Source organism: Triturus cristatus, chromosome 7, assembly GCF_964204655.1.
Source record: "Triturus cristatus chromosome 7, aTriCri1.1, whole genome shotgun sequence".
NCBI lineage: Eukaryota > Metazoa > Chordata > Amphibia > Caudata > Salamandridae > Triturus > Triturus cristatus.
Window position 1 is genome coordinate 68,678,770 of NC_140590.1, and position 22,236 is coordinate 68,701,005.

A 22,236-nucleotide genomic window follows, 5' to 3' on the forward strand; every position below is an offset into this window, starting at 1 on the left:
CCTCTCCCTCTCTCTCCCTCCCTCTTCCTCCCTCTGTTGCACTCTGTCTTCCTCCCGCTGTCACCTCACCCCCTGCTCTCACTCCCTGCTGCCCTCCATCACCTCACCCTGCTGTCCTCTGTCACCTCACCCCGCGCTGAGACGGCTTCCAGGGAATGCACACGGCCGCCGCACCCAAGTACTTCACAGGTCTTTTAAAGACCATTCACTTGTTAATGAGACTTTGTTGTATTTCACCTCTTCTTAGCGCCCCTGCATCTCCACTCAATGAGAGGGGAGATGCAGGGGTGCTAAGAAGAGGTGAAATACAACAAAGCCTCATTAACAAGTAAATGGCCTTTAAAAGAATCGCCCGGCCTCACAGCTCCGCGCTGCTGTAACCGGCGGTGTTCGCTGACAAGCACAGGGCACAGGCACTGTCTGCAAGGTCCGCGGGCCGCCAAGGAAGGCTTGCCGGGCCGCCAACGGCCCGCGGGCCGTACTATGAGTACCCGTGCTCTACAGCGCTCACCGCGCGCACATCGACGTGCTGCTGTCACTGCAGTCCGGAAAAAAAAACGGACCGCCGGTTCCAGTGCACAAAACAGAGGCCGATAGAGACCAGTTTCGAGGCCCCCATAAAAAAAAACTGCCGGTGCTCGGGCCTAGTGAGACCCGGCCCACTTGAAGCCCTGCGTGGAGAGAACGTGCGGCCAGCTCCCTGGGCGCACGTGCCTGGGCGTGGCGCTTGCACGCGCAGTGCACAAAGATGTAAACACACTAGACTTGTCTTTTCAATGATGAGCCCTTTAGCATTTTACTGGGCCAATGAAGAGCGGCATAGGGCTCACGCGCATTTTACTCACGTACCCTACAGCTTCCTACTGGGCCAATAAAGCGCGGCAGTGGGCTCGTGCGCCGGTGCGCCTTTCACTCACGGACCCTTTTACTGGGCCAATAAAGCGCGGCAGTGGGCTCGTGCTCCGGTGCGCCTTTCACTCACGGACCCTTTTACTGGGCCAATGAAGAACGGCAGTGGGCTCGTGCGCTGGTGCGCCTTTCACTCACGGACCCTTTTACTGGGCCAATGAAGAGCGGCAGTGGGCTTCCACACCTTTCACTCACACATTTTTAGTGGGCCAACGAAAAGCTGCAGTGGGCTCACTCGCCTTTTACTCACGAACCCTTTTACTGGGCCAATGAACAGCAGCAGTGGGCTCGCAGGTATTTCACTTAGAAACCCTACAGCCTTTTACTGGGCCAATGAAGAGCGGCAGTGGGCTCACACGCCTTTCAATCACGAACCCTTCAGCCTTTTACTGAGCCAATGAAGAGCGGCAGTGGGGACGCGCCTTTCACTCAGAAACCCTTTTAGTGGGCCAATGAAGAGCGGCAGTGGGCTTGCACGCCTTTCACTCACAAACCCTTTTACTGGGCCAATGAAGTGCGGCAGTGGGCTCATGGGCATTTCACTGATGAACCCTACAGCCTTTTAGTGGGCCAATGAAGAGCATGAGTGAAAGGCTTGCACGCCTTTCACTCAGAAACCCTTTTAGTGGGCCAATGAAGAGCGGCAGTGGGCTCGCACGCCTTTCACTCATGAACCCTACAGCTTTTTACTGAGCCAATGAAGAGCGGCAGTGGGGACGCGCCTTTCACTCAGAAACCCTTTTAGTGGGCCAATGAAGAGCGGCAGTGGGCTTGCACGCCTTTCACTCACGAACCCTTTTACTGGGCCAATGAAGAGCGGCAGTGAGCTCATGGGCATTTCACTGATGAACCCTACAGCCTTTTAGTGGGCCAATGAAGAGCGGCAGTGGTCTCGCACGCCTTTCACTCACGAACCCTACAGCTTTTTACTGAGCCAATGAAGAGCGGCAGTGGGGACGCGCCTTTCACTCACGAACCCTTCGGCCTTTTACTTGGCCAATGAAGAGCGGTGGTGGGCTCACTCGCCTTTTAATCACAAACCCTTTGCCATCTTTAAACGAGCTTGCTGCAACTCTCTGCTGCAACAAATCGCAAAGTGCTTATTAATGTAGTATATGTCCATCTTTTCGGTGGAGAATATAGTGTGGGCCACAGATGGTACACAAATGCAAAAACATATAGAGATCAGAACCTGTCTGAAATTGGTGTAACAAGGCGTGGGAGTATTGCATCTCTTTATTTGAGTATTTGTAGGGTACAGCATGCTCCCATAAGGTTGTTTCTTTAGGAAGGTGTTTAAAGGTGCCAATTAAGTTGGAATGTTTTGAATTCCGTTCTAGTTTCGAAGATTGCGTATAGTATTTGTTTTCAAAATACTCACTGTGGAGCTTGGTTTGGTTTCTGTTTTTGTAATCTGACAGCCAGCATGCCCCATTTACTGTCCAAACAAGACAGTTCTGCATGCCCTGAAGCAGTCCAAACAACAACAGAATTAGCACTGAAACATCTGAATACTGCATTTTCCAGTGACGATAAATAGCAAACACTTTTTCAACGCCCTTTATGTCGGTCTGCCCGCCCACCTGCCTAAGAAACTGCAGGTGATCCAGAGTGCCACGGCCAGACTTCTGCTCAACCTTCTCAAGCGGACGAATGTCAGATCTCAGCTTCACGATCTGCACTGGCTACAGGTGGGTGCTAGGGTGACGTGCAAGGCCCTTGTGACGGTGCACTCTGCATTATATGGCCATGGCCCGGCCTACCTTCAATCAAGATTTGTTTTCTATTCTCCAGCCAGGCAGCTTCGCTCTTCTGTGATTGGCCCTAGGGCCCGCAAACTGAGATATGATGGTAGCTCCCGGTCCCATCTGGGTGCTTTGGCTTGGAATCCACTTCCGGTGGAGCTTCGCGCTGCCCGTTCCCTGAGTATTTTCAGGTAGAAGCTGAAGACATTCCTCTTCAGATAAGCTTGTCCGAAGCTGTCCGTCTTCATCCTAGGCACGCGCCGGGAAGCTCCTCGGAGTAGCCACACACTATATATATATATATATATATATATATATATATATATATATATATATATGCCGTTAACATAACATTCAGAATTTTCTCTTCTGTTAGTCTTGGCATCTTTTGGGGTGTTTCCCCTGAGTTTTTGCTTTCTGCACCCCGGTTTTGACTCTGTTTTTGCTGGTGTAACGTTTCTGCGCGCTTTTCGCACTGCTGATCAGTGGTAAAGCGCTGGTGCTTTTGTGGTAAATTGTGTTCTGTTCGGATGTTTGATTTAGTTGTCAGTCCCCAGTAAAGGGCACTGCGGGTGCCGGGACTTGTGAGTCAACCGCTACTCCTGGGCCTGCAGCACGGATTGTGCCACCCACGTACGTAGCCCGAAAAAGGTATAAGTGAATGAATATTGGTATGCCTGAACTCCGCGTCTAAAGATGCAGCCTTTAGTGAGGGTGCCCTTTTCATTCTGAGTTCATAAAGGCCACTTTTAGAAAGTGGGTATTATTTTGCTCGGTCATCCTGTGTGCCGCTGTTTGGAATGTGGATTGCCTGTCTGGGTTTTGGACGACAGATGGTTAGGAAGCAGGGTGGCTCCCGATTATCTACGTAGGTCAGCAAAAGGGCTAAATACACCTGGGCTGCGATGGGGGAAGGAGGAGGAGATTTCCTTGCACCTCAAAGGGCCTGGTCTGCCTCTGCCAAAGCCGTCTCCACCTCCTGCCAGGAAATCACACCAGGGAAGGCCAAACTATTTCTGGCCGGGCACAGACACCCTCTGCCTGGAACATCAAAGGATTTTTGTGTACAAATACTGGGGCCCAGACCCCTGAACTTTAGAACTCATCTGGATCAAGGAGACTGCCAAGAAGAAGAGCTGGAGAAGCTGCAAGAATGAACGACTGCTTTGCTGGGCCTACCTGCAGTGGCTGCTTCTTTCTTGGACAGTGAAAGGCCTGGACTGGGCTTTCTGCAACTGCATTGGTGAGACTCTCCAAGGGCTCGAAGTAGAGCTTTCCCCCTGTTCACTGAGTCTCCGGAACATCAAAGACTCCAGGTTCTTCAACCCGCAGCACTGGGGACTGTGTGCTTCGTACTGCAACCCGAAGAACACCACCTCGACGACGCTTACGACGACCCTGCCGACCCTGTGTCCTGAAGGCACTGCAGAGGGCACCGCCGCAAGGCCGCACTGTGACCCTGGTCTCACCGACGACGCTGATGCCATCACCAAGCCGTTGCTCGCACCGCGACCTGTGGGCACCGTACTCTGCACCGCCTCACTACACGACGACGCCGTGGCCTTCCTGACGCCGCTACTTCCTGCCGAGATCGACGCCGCTGCTTGCACCGTGGTTCAGGGGCACCGCTCGTAAGTTACACGATGCACCCCCCCTCATTCCACACCGCAGCCTTGCCTTGGCCCACCGACGTCGGTGCCATCGACTCCCGCTCGTCAGCCAACAACAGCGCTTCAGCAACGACTATGCCGCTGCTTGCACCGTGACCTGCTAGCACAGGGCTGAGCACCGCCTCCATCTCGCACCGCGACCCTTGTCTCAACGATGACGCCATCTGATGCTGCCACCGAGCTGCTGTTCGCACGCCAAACCTGGGAGCACCGCACGCCGCACCACTGCCCTGTGCACCGCAGCACCCGATGCCTGTTGGTGCCAGCGCTCCTGATGGCACTGCAGAGCGTGCTGTGGCAATGCTGCACCATGACCCTGGTCTCACCGACGACGCCTGCTGACGCCATCACTGAGCCGCTGCTCGCACCGCGACCTGTGGGCACCTCACTCTGCACCGTCTCGCTACATGCGATGCCGTGGCCTTCCTGACGCCACCACTTCCCGCCGAGATCGATGCCGCTGCAATGCACCATGGTTCGGGGGCACCGCTCGTAAGTTACACGACGCACCACCCTCATTCCACACCGCAGCCTTGGCCCGCCGGTGCCATCGACTCCCGCTCGTCAGCTGACAGCGCTTCAGCAACGACGCCGCCGCTGCTTGCACCGTGCACCGCCCCCATCTCGCACCACGACCCTGGTCTCACCGACGACGCCATCTGATGCCGCCACCTAGCCACTGCTCGCACCGCGACCTGGGAGCACCGCACGCCGCACCGCTGCCCTTCGCACCGCAGCACCTGACGCCTGTTGGCACCAGCGCTCCTGATGGCACTGCAGAGGGTGCTGCGGCAATGCCGCACCATGATCCTGGTCTCACTGACGCCATCACCGAGCCGCTGCTCGCACCGCGGCTTGTGGGCACCTCACACTGCATTGCCTCGCTACATGACGATGCCGCGGCATTCCTGACGCCGCCACTTCCCGCCGAGATCAATGCCGCTGCTTGCACCATGGTTCGGAGGCACCGCTCGTAAGTTACACGACGCACTGCCCTCATTCCACACCGCAGCCTTGGCCCGCCGGTGCCATCGACTCCCACTCGTCAGCTGACGACAGCGCTTCAGCAACAACAACGACGCTGCTTGCACCGTGACCTACTAGCACCGCGCCGAGCACCGCCCCAATCTCGCACCGCTACCCTGGTCTCACCGATGACACCATCTGATGCCGCCACCGAGCCGCTGCTCGCCCCGTGACCTGGGAGCACCGCACGCCGCACTGCTGCCCTTCGCACCGCAGCACCTGACGCCTGTTGGTGCCAGTGCTCCTGATCCCATCAGAAAGGAGGTCGACCTGCAACACGAGTGACTTCAAGGGCCTCATCGCCCTGCATCTCTGAAAGGTACTGTTTGCGTGTCTTCCGGACACCGTAGCTGGCCTGTGACCCCCGCGGTCAGCCAGAACTGTTTTTGAATTTGTGTGCCCACGACGCCGTGTAAGCCCGGACGGAGCTATTCACGCACAGAACTCTATTCAATCAACATATTTTTGAACTGTGAACTTCTAAGTATAGTATTGTGGATTTTTATCGTTTTTTATCTTGTTTTAATTATATAAAAATATTGGATATTTTTCTAAACTGGTCTGGTGTCCTTTTGTAGTGCATACACTGTATTACTGTCGGTTATATGCAAATGCTTTACACACTGCCTCTAAGATAAGCCTGGCTGCCCGTGCCAAGCTACCAAGTGGGTGAGCAGGGGTTATTTTGGACGTGTAACTCCCTTATCCTGACTCAAGTGGCGATTTTTGTCTGGCTTTGGCCCAAGCCCTAGCCTACTAAAAATCCCATGTCTAACAACTTCATCTGTATTTTTCATTTACGATTTCTCTGAAACCCCACTTACCTCAAATCACACAGTTCCCCTCTCTGTAATGTCATCATTTTTGATCATCTTAGTGCAACTGTAAAAAAAAATACTTCTTTATCTTTTTGTGGGACAGTTTATAGTTGTTCTTTAAGACAAGAGGAGTAGGAGAGATGATATGACAACTTGTCTCTCATTCTAAGTCTGCAAAACTTGAGACCTTTAACAAATGTAATAAAAATGTTAGGGGTGAACATATTTGGAGGGTGCACAGTTGTGGTGACTTTTAAAACTTTGTTGGAGGAGCCGGGCCCCCACCAGTGTAAAACCAGAACATTGGATAAAATCAAAACATAAAAAATACTATATATATATATATATATATATATATATATAATCCTCAAAAAGCACACTTTGTCACAGTAGTATATGGCTCTGAAGGAAACTACCTTGTATGCAGATGTGCTCCTTGTGAATGGGCGGAATGCCGTCCCTCGGAGTGAAAATAGCCAGTAGCTAAAGAGGGATAACCCTTTTCCCCAAGCTGTATCCTATAGTGGTTGGAGTAAAGTGTGAATGATTCAACAGCTCAATGAATGAAAAGAGGTGGCTGAAACCCTTTCAAGTAAGTATATTAGATATCTAAGTTAAGCAAAGTTGAAAGGTCTTGGCTAATGCAAGATTTAAGGAGGGGGCATTTTAGTCACAAAGGAATTAAATAGAAAACAATAAGCAAAATAAAGGCAAAAACGGATATGTTGGGATTAGGGAAAATAAATACCAAAAAAACAAGCATTTTGAAAGCCAATAGATCTGGTGTTAGCTGCTAACCATTTGGCTTTGTCAATGTTTGTTTTGCTTTATAATGGTCTTTGTAAAACGTTGATGCTGAGAGGACTGTCGGGCACTTGCCAGTAGGATAGGAAGACTTTGACTAAAAGCATTTGTTTTAGTTTCAAAAAGCACACATTGCATAGCAATGCCATAGGAATCTGCCAAATCTCTCGGAATAATCCTAGACAGTAACCTGAATATGTGTGACCACATCAACTCGATGGCTAAAACTGCCAGGTTTCACCTCAGCTACCTGAGGAAACTAAAAGATTTCCTTGATGCCTCAGACCTAAAAATGGCAGTGCAGGCATTAATTATCTCCAGAATCGAATACGGATGCTCCACCCTTTCTGGCCTGCCCAAGATCTCAACGGAACCCCTAAAAGCTTGCCTCAATGCCGCCTCCAGACTCTTAACAGGCTCAAACAAATTCAATCACATCTCTCCGCATCTGATGGTGCTGGACTGGCTCCTCTAGAAGCCAGAATCCAACTCAAACTGGCCTCTATCATCCATAATGTGCGACACACAAAATCCCCTGCATATCTCGCCCAGAAAATCATGGTTTCTGAAGGAGCCAGAAACTCCCGGTCCGCCAGAGACTTTGTGCTCCAGCCACCCCTCTTCCGAAAGGAAAACACTTACAATTGTGCTTTTTCTGGGGCTGCACCAAGAATCTGGAGCTTGCTGCCGTCTTTCATCAGAAGAATTCGCTCTCAGTCAATATTTTAAAAGGAAGCCAAAACCTTCCTAATGGGCAAGTTTCTTCCATAAATCCTGCATTGCACACGCCGCTCAGTAGCTTTGCTTATTTGTGTTGCCGCTAGAGTTTGGGCTGACTGGGTGCTGTTCATCTTGTACTGACCTTGTACTCCCATAAATGTAATTACTGGATTTCTCGGAATTATGATCTGAACATTGTATATACCCTGTTATTCCCAAATCTTTCACTTCCTTCTATCCCTACTTATGGTTTTTTACTTTGACTATTTCATACTTGTATACAACGTGTTATCCGTGTAAAGCGCTCTGATACCCTAACGGGTCACGTTCGCGCTCTATAAAACAATACATAAATAAATAAAAAAGCAGCTCCCGGCACTGAAGGAAACTCTTTTGTCTGCGGATATGCGCCTTGTGAAAGAGCAGAATGCTGTCCCTCACGGTGAAGTTAGCAGTGGTTGAATTGGGAAAACTCTCGCACGCTCACACTCACACTCACTCTCCTCCTCCTCTCTCTTAGAGCACCTTATGGAGGAAACCGTGTAGGACACTCATAACAATTATATGAATGTGTGCATTTTTCATTTCATGTTCTTTAACATTTCAGGCAGAGAGAATGACTCTGAGGTCATTCGATTTGGGATGAGATGACGGGTATATTGAAAAGTTCTGGGCATGTGGCCTAGGAGTGCAGTCAGGATGTATGTGAAGTGCCCGCATCACAAGACATGTGGATGGGTCACTCTGCGCGTTTAGGGCACACTGGGTGGAGCGAGGTGGACCTCTGTCACCGGACAGTAGGTGTTTGCTGTCCCACATAAGGATGAGTGGGTCTGACTGCTTGGGTTGGACTGCTCCCTTGGGGCAGGACGTGGCCTCTGTACATGTTATTGTGGTATCTGCACTTGCATAGCACACATTCTGCCACTGTAATGATTCATTGTGCTTTCAACAGGCTGGTGACTTGCACACTGGTATTGGTATTGTGAACTTTATTGTTTAGTTAATAAAAACCATTACAATCAGATAAAATCAACTGTTAAAATTATCTAAAATGTTTTGTGCAAGAACATTATGTGCAGTTAAAAAATAAGCATCTGCAATGCAAGAAGTCTCGCATTTGCTAGAGTTTAAGCTTTATGCCTTTTATTTGTGTTTACATAACCTGCAAGCATGGTTATGTTATGTTATGTTAACGGCATTGCCAATTACAATGGTAATAGCTTAAACTCTTGCAAATGCGAGACCTTTGAGGCACCCGCGATTTAGCTTTACGCATCCTACGGTAAAGCACGGGTGCCGTGATAGCTTCAAAAGTAAACCATTGGAAAAAAGGGTTTCTATCGCTTTACTATTGAAACAATCGCGCCACCCACGCTTTAGCCTAAGATGTTCAAAGCGAAAGCACAGATGCCGCCATTCTAACTAAAGTAACCAAATAGAATTTGGTTTTCTAAGACCCACTTTTGTTACTATGGTGGAACCCGCGCTTTTGCTTTGAACATCTTAATTTAAAGCGTTGGGGCTGTGATTGCTTTAAAAGCAAACAAATAGAAAAAAACACTTATTTTCTACTTGTTTACTTTTAAATCAATTGACGCGCTTTAGCTTAAGATGTTAAAATCTAAAGCATGTAAATAAAAAAATTAAAAAGTAATTGAAATAAAAAGTCATGCGACAGCGTTGAGCCAAGAAATATGAAAACAAAAGCGCAGCAGCGAGTATGCCTGTGGAGGCGTGCAGCGCTGGAAAAACAAAAAAGTTAAGCATAGAGGGAGAGCGTGTCCTGCCTGCAACAGCTGGCATCACAAAGCTATTTCAAAAAATAGTGCTTGGAGTCTGTAATTAAAGCCAACCGAGCAACAACACGCGTAACAGGGGGTGTCACCATGGGAGGTTGCAAAATGAGACAAGGCGGTGCTAAGGGGGGACCACTAGAAATATTGACCAATGAAAAGCCACAATGTCCAAGGGACAATGACACAAGCCAATGAAAAATAGGGGCGTAGAGAGGGCAGAGCTTGAAGTCCACACCTGAATACAGCGTGCCTCACAGTGCAGCGCATACGCTGCCCAGGCTCGACCTAATGAGCAGCCAGTGTATTGCAGAAAAGGTAAGTGATATGTGCATTTTTTTAAACTAGTCAATTGGTGCTTTGCAAATCAGATAGGTGAAATGGGCTTTACAGGCCAGCCTCTGAGCATCTAATCAGTGCACCGATGACCTGCGCATGATTTCTTGGAAACCGTGGAAGTCTGCCAACTTGTGATGTGTAACGGGCTTGTCCTCTGGCCTTGTCCTTGGATACGTGGCTAGGCCTTGTTCATCTGGCTGTGCAGTACGATGTTGGTGTTTAAGGGTTTAGGTTTGAGGGCACTCCCAATCACTTGGGTATCTTCTTGGTTATTAGACCATGCCATAGCCTAGTGGCTGGAAATGTGTGCGGGCAGGTGTTGCTTGTGCACACCTGTGTAAAGTATGTATGCTCATGTATCATGTTGCATCTACATGCAATGTGAGGGCCTTTTTGAAATTCTAGAAAATGTCGAGCAGTGCTAGAACCTGGATACCCAGTCTTGAATCCTGGCCTCGGCGCTAGTCAATATTGTGTGATTCTGGGCAAATCACTTGATCTCCATATGCCTAAATAGGTGTAAAATGTATTTGTGCAATCCCCATTTGATGTACACGATCTTGTAGATGTGCAGCGACTTTTTTGCTTCACAGTTCGGTTTCAGAAGGCACAGAGCGGAAGAGACCGAGAGGGTAACAGCAAATACCACGATCGCCGAACAGTGCGTTGCCTTTGCGGGAACAACAAAGGCGTCTGAACCACCGTTCCATTTACAACACCAGTCGTTATGATGACCTGCTTTGGGTAAAGCGGTGTTGGACTTTAAAGGCTAACGCGTTCCCTACTGTTGCGGGGTCTGGAGTTGGAATAATAAATGATCCTATTCCAAAGTCTAGCGCCGCCTTAAGGAAAGTCCTTGCAATTTACAACCCCAGAGGATGAGAGCTGTCGCTGGGGCTCGAGCCTCGAAGGCGCACCCAGTTTATGCATGGCGCCCCCCTCCCAATCTGGAGCAAGAACAGCCGTTCTTACCCTGGAGGGGTCTGCCACACCTACTCAGGGGGGCTGCAAATGTTTGGAAACTCAAATAACAAATGAACAAAGAACGTATTCATAAAAAGCGTATGCTAAATTTAAACATTTTAAAATGCTTTGTAAGTGGAAAGTTATTAGAAATTGGATGGTAAAAAGTAATTTGCTTTCAGCTTGATTCCAGTGCTTAGCGAAAGTACGGAAAGCAGAATGCAGTAGGAGCGATTGGGGGGGGGGGGATCTCATCTGAGCACTGGTGTGTGCAGACAGAGGTGAATGCAGTAGGGGCGATTGTGGGGGGGGGGGGGTTCTCATCTGAGCACTGGTGTGTGCAGACAGAGGTGAATGCAGTAGGGGCGATTGTGGGGGGCTGTGGGGGTGCCTCAACTGAGCACAGGCGTGTGCAGACAGAGGTGAATGCAGTAGGGGCGATTGTGGGGGGCTGTGGGGGTGTCTCAACTGAGCACAGGTGTGTGCAGACAGAGAGGTGAATGCAGTAGGGGCGATTGTGGGGGGCTGTGGGGGTGCCTCAACTGAGCACTGGTGTGTGCAGACAGAGAGGTGAATGCAGTAGAGGCGATTGTGGGGGGCTGTGGGGGTGCCTCAACTGAGCACAGATGTGTGCAGACAGAGAGGTGAATGCAGTAGGGGCGATTGTGGGGGGCTGTGGGGGTGCCTCAACTGAGCACTGGTGTGTGCAGACAGAGAGGTGCATGCAGTAGGGGCGATTGTGGGGGGCGTGGGGGTGCCTCAACTGAGCACTGGTGTGTGCAGACAGAGAGATGAATGCAGTAGGGGCGATTGTGGGGGGCTGTGGGGGTGCCTCAACTGAGCACAGGTGTGTGCAGACAGAGAGTGGATGCAGTAGGGGCGATTGTGGGGTGGGGGGGGCCTCAACTGAGCACAGGTGTGTGCAGACAGAGAGGTGCATGCAGTAGGGGCGATTGTGGGGGGCTTTGGGGGTGCCTCAACTGAGCACAGGTGTGTGCAGACAGAGAGGTGAATGCAGTAGGGGCGATTGTGGGGGGCTGTGGGGGTGCCTCAACTGAGCACAGGTGTGTGCAGACAGAGAGTGGATGCAGTAGGGGCGATTGTGGGGTGGGGGGGCCTCAACTGAGCACAGGTGTGTGCAGACAGAGAGGTGCATGCAGTAGGGGCGATTGTGGGGGGCTTTGGGGGTGCCTCAACTGAGCACAGGTGTGTGCAGACAGAGAGGAGAATGCAGTAGGGGCGATTGTGGGGGCCTGTGGGGGTGCCTCAACTGAGCACAGGCGTGTGCAGACAGAGAGGTGAATGCAGTAGGAGTGAACAGACGGCGACATGTTGTATTCTTCCCCTAAGCTTCATCTTTTAGGAAAACAGCCAAACTTTGAAATGCTGCAACTTGCCAATATAATGACTGATTTTTACATATATGTTCTTTGTGTATTAACTAAGATAATTTACAACCCTACTCTGAGTTTTGGGGGAAGACCATACGGACTTTGGTGCCTAGCATTGCAGTAAACTCCATATTGTTTCCCCTTGTTTAATTCTGGTAGATTTGACGTCTGGTTTGTCGAAGTGTGAGGGGATGGAAGTCACTCAGTAATTACCAGGTGTTTTAACTAAAATCTAACTTAGAATTGCCATCAACTCAGAATCCGGGCCCTGGTGTGATGTCTGTCTTCTGATGTTGGCCACAAGATGGACCTCCCTGAGCCAGAACATGGCCGACGCATCTAGAGTTGGATTTTGAGGGGGCCTGGCCTGGTTGTTCCAGCTGGACTACCAGTTTTGTGTGGGGTTAAATCTGATTTTAATACGCTTGGTTTCTGTTAGCAGTGGCACAGGAGAGCTCTTTAACAATGGAATGGAATGCACCCACAGTCATCTCCTGTGTTTCTGAGCGTGCCGGTCTTCATCCATCCTGTGCTGTCTTGCTTGAAGAATAGATCTGTTGATGGTGACGCAGCCGGAGGTCCTACCAGGGGCCTCGTTATTAATAGTGCAGCAGGTGCTGTGGCACCAAGGCCCAAGGGACTGGAAGGCCTGTAACGTACCGCATACCGGTTTTGGTTGTTTTATCCCCAAACTCCGGGGGTGGGCGGTCCCTCGCTTGCTTTAGGCCCCAGCCCCCCTTTGCTGCGCCCCAGCCCCCAGGTCACCAGTGTCTGGGCCTGTCGGGGCCCACGGCATCAGCACCAAACCGCGGGCTTTCCCAGTGTGACTGCTCCGCCGGGCCATGGCACCGACGCCTATCGCGGCCGGGCGTGGGCGTGGGCAGGTCTGCACCAGTTCAAACAGTGTTCTCAGATACCAAACCTCTCAAGGGGGGAAAAAACTGACTCGGTGCCAGCTTTATTTAGGGAGAAAGTGTTCCGCATCACGGCCCTGTGAGAGTGAGGGAGCAGGAGGCTGGGAGGGAGGCGGGCGGGGCTAAGAGACACGGAGAATTCCGCTCCTGCCGAGTCCCTGAATGTCGGCAGGGCTGGGGAAGAGTCACTCGCATGTCAAGCTCACGTGAACTATGTTGGCCCGGTCTGTCACATACTCCTGTGACCTGCCAGTAGAGCTGGCTTGGTGTCAGTCACATCTTGTGTATTCCATCGATGACGTATACGAGCTGGTGTAGGTTCAGTCACATAAGAAACTCACCCGGACAGAGCCATGCAACATGGGTAGGGCAAGTTGCGTCCCAGATAATCAGGTCAGGATTGGGGTCAGTTGTATGTCATACAGAGCAGCAGGGTGACCTCATGTCTGTCTTCTCTTTCTGTTTCAGGTTCCTGCCGGAAGAGGTGCCATCTTTCTCCGCTGACCTCTCCTTTGCTGTTCGCCCAGCTGCACTGCCAGGCCCTGCGCCATGACCGGCTGAGCCATGATGGTTCAAAACCCAGGCAGCGTCCTTGGTGAGCAGACCCTCGCCCCGTACCTGGCCTCTGCCTACGAGAGGCCATTGGTTCAGGAGGACATGTCTCCTGGCAGGACTGGCACTGTACAGGTGGGAGCCCTGGAGGTGGACGACGTGACCCCTGGAAGGATTGGCACCGCACAGGTGAGACCCTTGGGAGTGAAGGATGTGCCCCCTGGCAGCATTGGCACCGCACAGGTTGGAACCTTGGAGGTGGAGGACGTGACCCCTGGAAGGATTGGCACCGCACAGGTGAGACCCTTGGGAGTGAAGGATGTGCCCCCTGGCAGGATTGGCACCGCACAGGTTGGAACCTTGGAGGTGGAGGACGTGACCCCTGGCAGGACTGGCACCGTACAGGTGAGACCCTTGGAGGTGAAGGATGTGCCCCCTGGCAGGATTGGCACCGCACAGGTGAGACCCTTGGAGGTGAAGGACGTGACCCCTGGCAGGATTGGCACCGCACAGGTTGGAACCTTGGAGGTGGAGGACGTGACCCCTGGCAGGATTGGCACCGTACAGTTGAGACCCTTGGAGGTGATGGGTGTGGCCCCAGGCACAACTGGTGCAGTACAGCTGGGACCCCTTGAGGCCGAGGACATGGCCCCTGGCACGGTACAAGCGGGCCTCGAGGAGGTGGCCCCTGGCAGGACTGTGGCTGGGCTCAATGGGCCTGCTTCACTCATGAGCATGTCTCCTGGGAGGACTGGAGAAGCGCGGATGGGCCCTTTGGAGGTGAAAGAGGGGCCCCCTAGTAGGACTGAGGCTGTGCTTGAAGGGACCTCCTCACTACAGGATGTGGCTCCCGACCAGGATGGTGTCGGGCGGGTTGGGCCCTCAGCAGCTGACGTCATAGTCTCTGGCAGAAGCGAAGCAGAGTCGGTGGGTCCCTCTTCGGTGGATGGCGTGGCCTCTGGCAGAAGTGACGCTGAGGGTCCTTCGTCGACACTGGACCTAGGAGGGACTAGGGCCACACAGGTGGGCAGCGAGAGCCCGCCTGAAGACCAGGAGGGCGACTCTCTGTCCTCCGAGGCCTGCTCCAGCCCCGGGGCGGCGACGGATAGCGCCGACGATGAAGAGGCCAGCAGCACCGAGAGCGCGCGCAATGGGGTAATGTCCACCTCTCATTTCTGTTTGTCGCACGTGTCTAGCGCTTTGTTCAGAATGTTGAAGCTGTAAGTGAGAGCGTTCTGCCTGGAGCTATTCTGTAAATCAATGAAAGGTTTGTAGACATGTTTCTGCCAGAACAAATTCTGCGTCTGTGACCCTTCCTCCACTGGTAAAAATGTCTTATTCTCGGAGTCAAACCTTTACCCTCGATAGAAGATTGTGGAAGACTACGGGGTTCATGGTTCGATTTCCGGCGGCAGGTTAGCCCAACACCATGTGACTCTGGGCAATAGCTTGCTTAATCTTCCCGATGGCCCCCAGCGCCGGGACACCACTTTGGAGGTAGCTGTGTGCTTTACAAATACTGGTATTTCATTTCAGAACGGGTGGGGGGGACGTTTTGTTATAAGCCAGAGAGGGCTCGAGCTGCAGTTCAGAGATGAGGGAAACAAAGCCGAAACATGTCAGCATTGTTTGTCTTCCTATTCAGAGAAGAGGCACTGTATGCAGCACTCTGTGATGGACTACCACTTTTGTGGTGAAGCTAAAAGTAAACCAGCCGGTAGTGGTGGCAAAAATCCAAACTTTCTATAAATGCATTAAAGTTAATTTAAGGGGTTTTAACAGACGGTCCCGAGATGGTGTTAGGGTTATTTAGTAGTTTACACAAGACTGCTATTATAATTAAAACATTCTTAACAAAAGTTAAAATTTGCAATTAAAGTAATATAATACTACTTAAATGAGAGAAAACATTTATTAATTTGAATTATAATGTCAGTTTACAGTTTAAAAAGGCATCATTTTGTGTGTAAAAAGGTATAAATTCTAGGAGTCAAACTAAAAAAGCTGCCCTTTTCCTCTAAAATGTTCATTTTTATTGGAAAAATCCTGTGAAATCTAATAATGGAGACCAGTTTTCGAAAATTGCTCTATGCTTTTGGCAAATCTCTCACTTCAGTTTCTATAGAGAAACGTTTCTCTACTCTAGGAGCTCCTTAGGAGAGCTGATGGGGCTGGGGCAGTGTCAGACACATGCTCAATTAAGTGTTTGTGAAAGAAGCATGGATCTGATGGGCTACTGTCTGCGTAGGGTTAGTGATGACTTCACGCCACTCAGGCGTCACTTTACAAGCCCAGGGCCTTCTTTTAAAGTGTTGTTTTCAGGTGTGTTAGTCAGGTTAGTTCCACTGAAGGGAACTAAGACTACAACTCCCACAATGCCATGCCCAGTTGACTTGTATTCATCGGTCACTCTGTCTGCATAGGATGTGGGGGTCTATGGAGAAAGATGATCTGTTAATGCCCCTTTCCTCATTCCACAGGAAGATGGGCCTGAGAAGGGGGGGCCTCTGGTGGTCTCCCCGTTCCAGGAGGAGCAGCTGAATGCCGTGGCGAGGATCTCGAGCCTGGAACAGCGGATCAAGGAGCTGAACCAGCAGAAGAAAGAGCTGACCATTGAGGTGGGGGGGTCATGGTGATGGGAAACGCAGGGGGGTGTAGGGCAGATGATGATGATGATGATGATGATATAAAGCTTATTAAGCGCTCGAATGCCTAGGCGTCTTGGCGCTGGTGTGTGTACGCAGGGCAGGGACTGCGCTAGATCTGCTCAGGAGTAAACAGCCGGGATTTCAAGGCTTTCCTGAAGGATAGAAGGTGAGGCTGCCGTCTCGAAGCCACTGGCAGTTTATTCCACAGTTGTGCTGCACAGCTAGACAAAGACCTGCCACCCCATCTGGCCCGCCAAAACTTTGGGGTACAGTTCAGGCCAAGACTGGCCGACCGTATGTTTCGTGATGGGGTATAGAGCCTGAACATTTCCTGACAGTAATCTGAGCCCCCACCGTATCGTGCCGTATGCACCAGGCAGAGCGCCTTAAATTCAATTCTCTGCTGGACGGGGAGCCAGTGTAATGCCCTTCTTCCCTGTGACGTAGGACGACCCTTAGGGAGCTTTAGGATTAGTCGTACCGCAGCATTCTGCAATGATTGAAGTTTGCTGATCTGATGTTTATCATTACCCAGAAACATTGCATTACGATAATCCAATTTGGACGGAAAAAGAGCAACCATTACCGTATTGTGTAGTATGAGGGGAATAAAAGGGAACATTTTGTGAAGGGTCTTTAGCAGAAAAAACCTGGCAGACGTTAAACTGTTGACCTGTGCCGACATATTAAGTTTATCGTCAAAAATGACGCCAAGATTCCTCACCTTCCTAACAGGGTGAGGACATTCCCCAGCCTCCGACGGCCACCAAGAATTGTTCCATAGTGGTGTTCCATTGCCAAACTCAATCTCTTCTGGCTTTTCTGTATTAGTCTTCAGAAAACTTAGACTCATCCAATTCATGATGTCCTTTAGACCGGAGTGAAAGCTGGCAGCTGTTAACTCAGGCCTGTCCGACAGGGATATCACCAGTTGTGAATCGTCGGCATACGACACAAATGTGAAGCCATGTTTCCTGACAAGTATTGTCAGTGACTTCACATAGACGTTAAACAACGTCGGGGACAGAGCTGATCCTTGCAGAACACCACAGGGCAGGTTGAAACTGTCCCATTGTAAGCCGTCCCAGCTCAAACTCTTGTTTCCTGTTCTCTAAAAAAGAGGCGAGGAGGGCCAGAGCCGAGTCACTGATTCCTACCTCCCGTAGTCGCCGCACCAACACCGTGTGATTCACGGTGTCGAATGCGGCCGACAAACCAAGGAGAACAAGGATTGCCCTAGCTCCGCCATCCACTACTCTCTGAACCCCCTCTGAGGCTGCAATCAGGGTGGTTTCCGTGGAGTGTCTTGGCCGAAAGCCATGCTGGGTGGGGTCCAATAGCCTATTGCTCTCTGAATATTCTGTCAATGTCTTATTGACCGATTTTTCGAGGACCTTAGCTACAAATTGTAAACCCGAAATCGGTCGATAGTTTTTAAATTCGGTAGGCTCTAGCAAAGTTTTCTTCAAAATGTGCCTAATACGCACAGTCTTCCAGGCCGCAGGGTAAATCCCTGATGCTAGAACTTGATTGATCAGAGGAGTAAGAGTTTCACTAATTCTCTCAGCGGCCAGGTGCATAATGGCAGGGGGAGCAGAGGTCATTGGGTGACCCGGATTTGATAGACTTAAAAAGGTTCATTACATCATCTCCAGAAAGGGATTTAAAACATGTTAGCTTGGATGGCACGGTCTCCCCTACGAGATAAGGTTGATAACTAGCTGCCTGAACATTTAGTGGGTTAACAAGGCCATCATATACCGGTTGTACCTTATTCTGGAAGAAGGCAGCCAGCTGATTACAGAAAGCCTGATCAGGTTTAAACAAATTGACCTGCTGGTGTTTAGCTAAAAAAAAGTAACAGATTTAAAAAGTTCTTTAACTGAATTTCCTGCTTCTTGAATTTTTGCTGTAAAATACACTCTTTTAGCTTCCAGAATAGCCTCCTTATACTTTTTCAAGGCCCCATTGTAAGCGTCTTTGCTCTTTCTACTATAGTCTGCTCTCCAGAGTCGCTCAGATGGGGACGATCTGAGAAGGGTTTAGAGGGATGTCAATTGGGCGGGGGGGGGTTGAATTATGGGGGCAACAGGAGGACGGTGCGTTGAGGGCAATATGAGTTGGGTGCTCGCAGGATGCTGGATGGGCACTCAGACTAGGGTATAGACAGAAGTCTAGGGTATAGACAGAAGTCTAGGGTATAGACAGAAGTCTAGGGTATAGACAGAAGTCTAGGGTATAGACAGAAGACTAGACTATAGGGAGTGATCAGTGATGGCCTTCGCTGGGAAGGAGATAGGGTGGGTTGCCATGGCTGTGTCTTACTCTGCGGTTGTCTGGTGGTGGAAGATGGCGATATGCCCACTGTGGGTATGAGGTAGGATGTGTTATGCCATGCCGGTGAAGGGAGTTGGTGGTATGTCCTTCACTGGGTATGAGGTAGGGTTTGTTATGCAATGGTGGTGGAGCGAGTTGGCGGTATGTCCTTCACTGGGTTTGAGGTAGGGTGTGTTCTGCCATGACTGTGTCTTCCTCTGCCGCTGTCTGGTGGTTGGAGGTGGTGTATAGCCGTTGCTGTGTATGAGGTAGGGTATGTTGTATAAATGCAAGAAGGGGGGACCAGGAGCTAGTTTAGGTCCAGTGTTTGTGCTCCTAACGTGAACCGTTTTAATCAAAAAGGGGGGCACTGTTCCAGTCGAGGGGTGCAAATTGTCACTCACTCGATACAAAGGGGGAGGAAAGGAGCAAAGAGGAAAGAGAACGGAGAGCAGAGAGGGAGATGTAAGTAATCCTAGGTTTTTAGGACCCACTAGTGAGAGGGAAGAACAAGTCTTGTCTCTTGATGCCCTCACACACCCCGAAGGATGTCATGCTTCATCATCGGGCGTTTTGCTCCTCGTCGGGCCAGCGCTGCAATGCCCCACGGGTCCCCCGAAGGGTTGCTTTGGCGGAGATTTTTTTAGACAAAACGCCGTAAGGTGCATGCGGGTGTGTGGAGTGGGTCCTGCTGGAGGGTGATGTGGTGCGTGGAACGTGAGTTAAAACTGTCTAAGTATTACCAGAAGTATGATTTTTAATGAAGGGGTACCCTTGACAGGGTAAAAACCTGTAGGTTAAGGGTTACCTAAATCGGCTTAATGAGCCCCAGGTAACTATAATGTGAAAGAGGTCAACATGTTTCGCGCCTGTATGGTCTCAATGATCCGTGGCGCTTCTTCAGGACCGAAAAAGAAGGGTGAAGTGTTGTGCATGTGACGAGTGTCAGGGTTAGTACCCTGAAAAGGTGTCAGGGCGGGCCAGGGGACTGTGTACCCCACAGTCTAGCTGCAAAAACTACTTAGTTATGGCCGCTCCTGGACGTCACCTCTAAATATTAGGAGAGTTGCTCCATAGGCTAAGAAAGTAGGACGCCCGCACCTTACTGGGAGTTTTGCTCGGGTGCTGGCTCACTCGCACCTACCCCATCCGTACTCCTGCCTGCAATGGTGTGTTGCGCCATGGCTGTGTCTTACTCTGCTGCTGTCCGGTGGTGGTGTTGCCTGTGGCACACACAGTACAGTGGGCATTCATCTGTGAGTTTCCCTTGTTTTGGTTTTCACCCTCTGTGCCTGGTTGGTGCTGGTTCTCCTCGCTGCGCCCTGGCACTGTCCCTCCTCAACGCTGTTTTACCTCCTGAACCTCCAGCTTGTTTGTCTGTTTGTCCCTTTGCGTCTTCCGTAGCTGCCAACTGGCCTCTGTCCTGTGCCACAGCATCTGCCAGTCCTGTCTGCTCACCCAACAGCAGCTTCTAGGCTCTGGTTTTGGAGCCTGAAAGGAAAGTCCCAAAATCCAAAGGGGATACAAAGCTTGGACTGGCAGAAGATGTAATTCATGCCATTGGTGGGGCAACCTGCCAACTGTAAGGAAATGCACCCATAAATCTAGTTTGCATTTTACAGAAATTGCCACAAAGTAGCTACACAGATAATAACAATGTTATGATAAGAGTGCTCCCCCTAGCAGCATCGCTGGTAAACAGGAAATGAGCCCAAAGGGTCACTATATCATATCCGCCAGCGATGATAAACATTGGGGGTCCTCAAAACTTGTGTCCTGTGCGTCACATGATGACTCGGGACAGCCAAGTATATCTGCGTGTCACCGGAAGGGCTGGCAAGGCGGCATGTCTTACGAGACTTGAAAGGACTGCTGCCCAAGTCCGTGTGGGGTTGATGTTTGGATCTGGATTTTGACAGCGCATCCATCTATGGACCTATTGCTAACAGCAGGTCTAGAGCGGGATTTGAGTCTGCTTCTTTCCAACATAGAATGAATGAAAAACAATTTATAACGCGCAGACTAAACCCAAAGGCATCAAGGCGACATAGAAGTTCTTCCACCGTCATCTTTCAGTCATTGGCTTCAGACTGTCAATCATTGTTTGACCCACACCTGTGGAGCAAAGAACTTTGACTTAATGCTATTGGTTTTGGAGTGTATCCTTCCTCCTCCACTCCTGTGCTTGCATGAGGTACTATTTCACGGCTTTAGCCCCGTGCCTGCTTCTGCTGGCTCCCTCCTGAGGGTCTCCATATAATGTGCTAACACTGCACGTGTTAGCAATTTAGACTCCGACCATTGGCTTTGCGAATGCATGTATATTTCATTTTTTTATGTCTCACCGTGCTGTGGAAAACTTTGACAATGTAACTGTTGTTCAGTTTTCTGCTTTGCTGCTTGCGTTTGAAAATTCTGACTTTTTCGACCATCGCGCTTTATTATTAGATACATATAAAAAAGAGAATAACATCTTTCGATTCCTAGGCAGGACCATTCTGAACAAAGTTGACTGAGAAAGAAATCTGCAGACGCTTTCCATTGTGTAGGGAAAAGTTTTGCCAAGAGTGAACTAGCAGCGTGATATTCTGAAATTAATTGGGTTCGTTCAGAGTGACCAGGATCTCTACAGTCAATAACAATGATCTTGCAAAACGGACAAAAAATTGTAGATAAAGATAATCAGATAATCTTTTCAAAGAGCAAAAAATAGAAAACGTTACAAAACTGCCGTCGTGGTGAAAAAACTTTAGACACCATTATTCCTGTTACTTTAACTTCCCCAAGTAAAAACTGAAAACATTACTACCCGTGCCAATATTATCGTAAGGCACTCCAGCGGCGACGCCTCAGAGTCAGACGGGTGACTCGGCTCCCGAGACATCCCCAGGCCTCGCCGGTGCTCGTCTCGCTCCCAGTTGTCCGTCCTTTGTGTCAGTGCATTGCGAAAGTCTTGCGGTATGATGTAGTGTCTGATGGCGGATTGAAGCCTCCGTGCTTTCAGACTGCTTTAGCCTCTCAGAGGCCTGCGGGCCTCGGCCTGGGCCTGACATGTATCATGCTGGGGCTGACATGTATGTGACTGTGTCTCGCAGGTGGGCTGGCTGTCTCTGTCCCAGTGATTCACATGTTTATATTTTCGGCTATCTAATATTGCACACGTCTAGCTCCGAGGAGCCAGGGGGTTCTTTACAGAGCACATTTGTATTGTAGCAGGCGTTGATTGAACACCAGCTGCTGAACGCAGGAGGGCGGCGTTTGCGGCCCAGTTAAAGTCAGATCACAGAAACCAGGGTGTGTGGTGGGCAGAACTGTGCATTGTCTACATTCGACGCATTACCATTTACACAAAGTGGTTCGCCCAAAATCACACAATATTTTGGCGAAGGACTGAAGCCGAGTTTAGGATTCGGGTATACCGACTGCAAGCTCAGTGGTGGAGCCCCTAAACCACACTTCTAATGTGAGATCCCCTATGACCCAACCGGGGCAGCCTTTCGGGTGCACATGTCTGAGGATACTTTCAGAAAACTGAAAGGATTCCGTATAGCCCGTCTCTTCCTGGTCCCCATGGCAGCAAGGGGGCCAGACTGGGTAGAACCAGGATCCTATGGGAAGCATCTCC

General features: G+C 50.3%; 1 protein-coding gene across 7 annotated transcripts in view; it reads left to right on the top strand.

Moving 5' to 3' along the window:
- Window positions 1-22,236, top strand: part of PHLDB3 (pleckstrin homology like domain family B member 3) — a 220,461-nt gene that overhangs the window by 37,166 nt on the left and 161,059 nt on the right. For 6 of the 7 annotated variants that reach the window (XM_085615667.1, XM_085615670.1, XM_085615668.1 and 3 more), the window contains exons 2-3: window positions 13,564-14,802; window positions 16,128-16,265. In XM_085615667.1, coding sequence (XP_085471793.1) covers window positions 13,660-14,802; window positions 16,128-16,265 — 1,281 coding nt within the window. In that variant the 5' untranslated portion in view covers window positions 13,564-13,659. Of the gene's footprint in view, window positions 1-9,752; window positions 9,807-13,563; window positions 14,803-16,127; window positions 16,266-22,236 lie in introns of those variants that run through there. The other variant, XM_085615664.1, reaches the window with a different exon arrangement.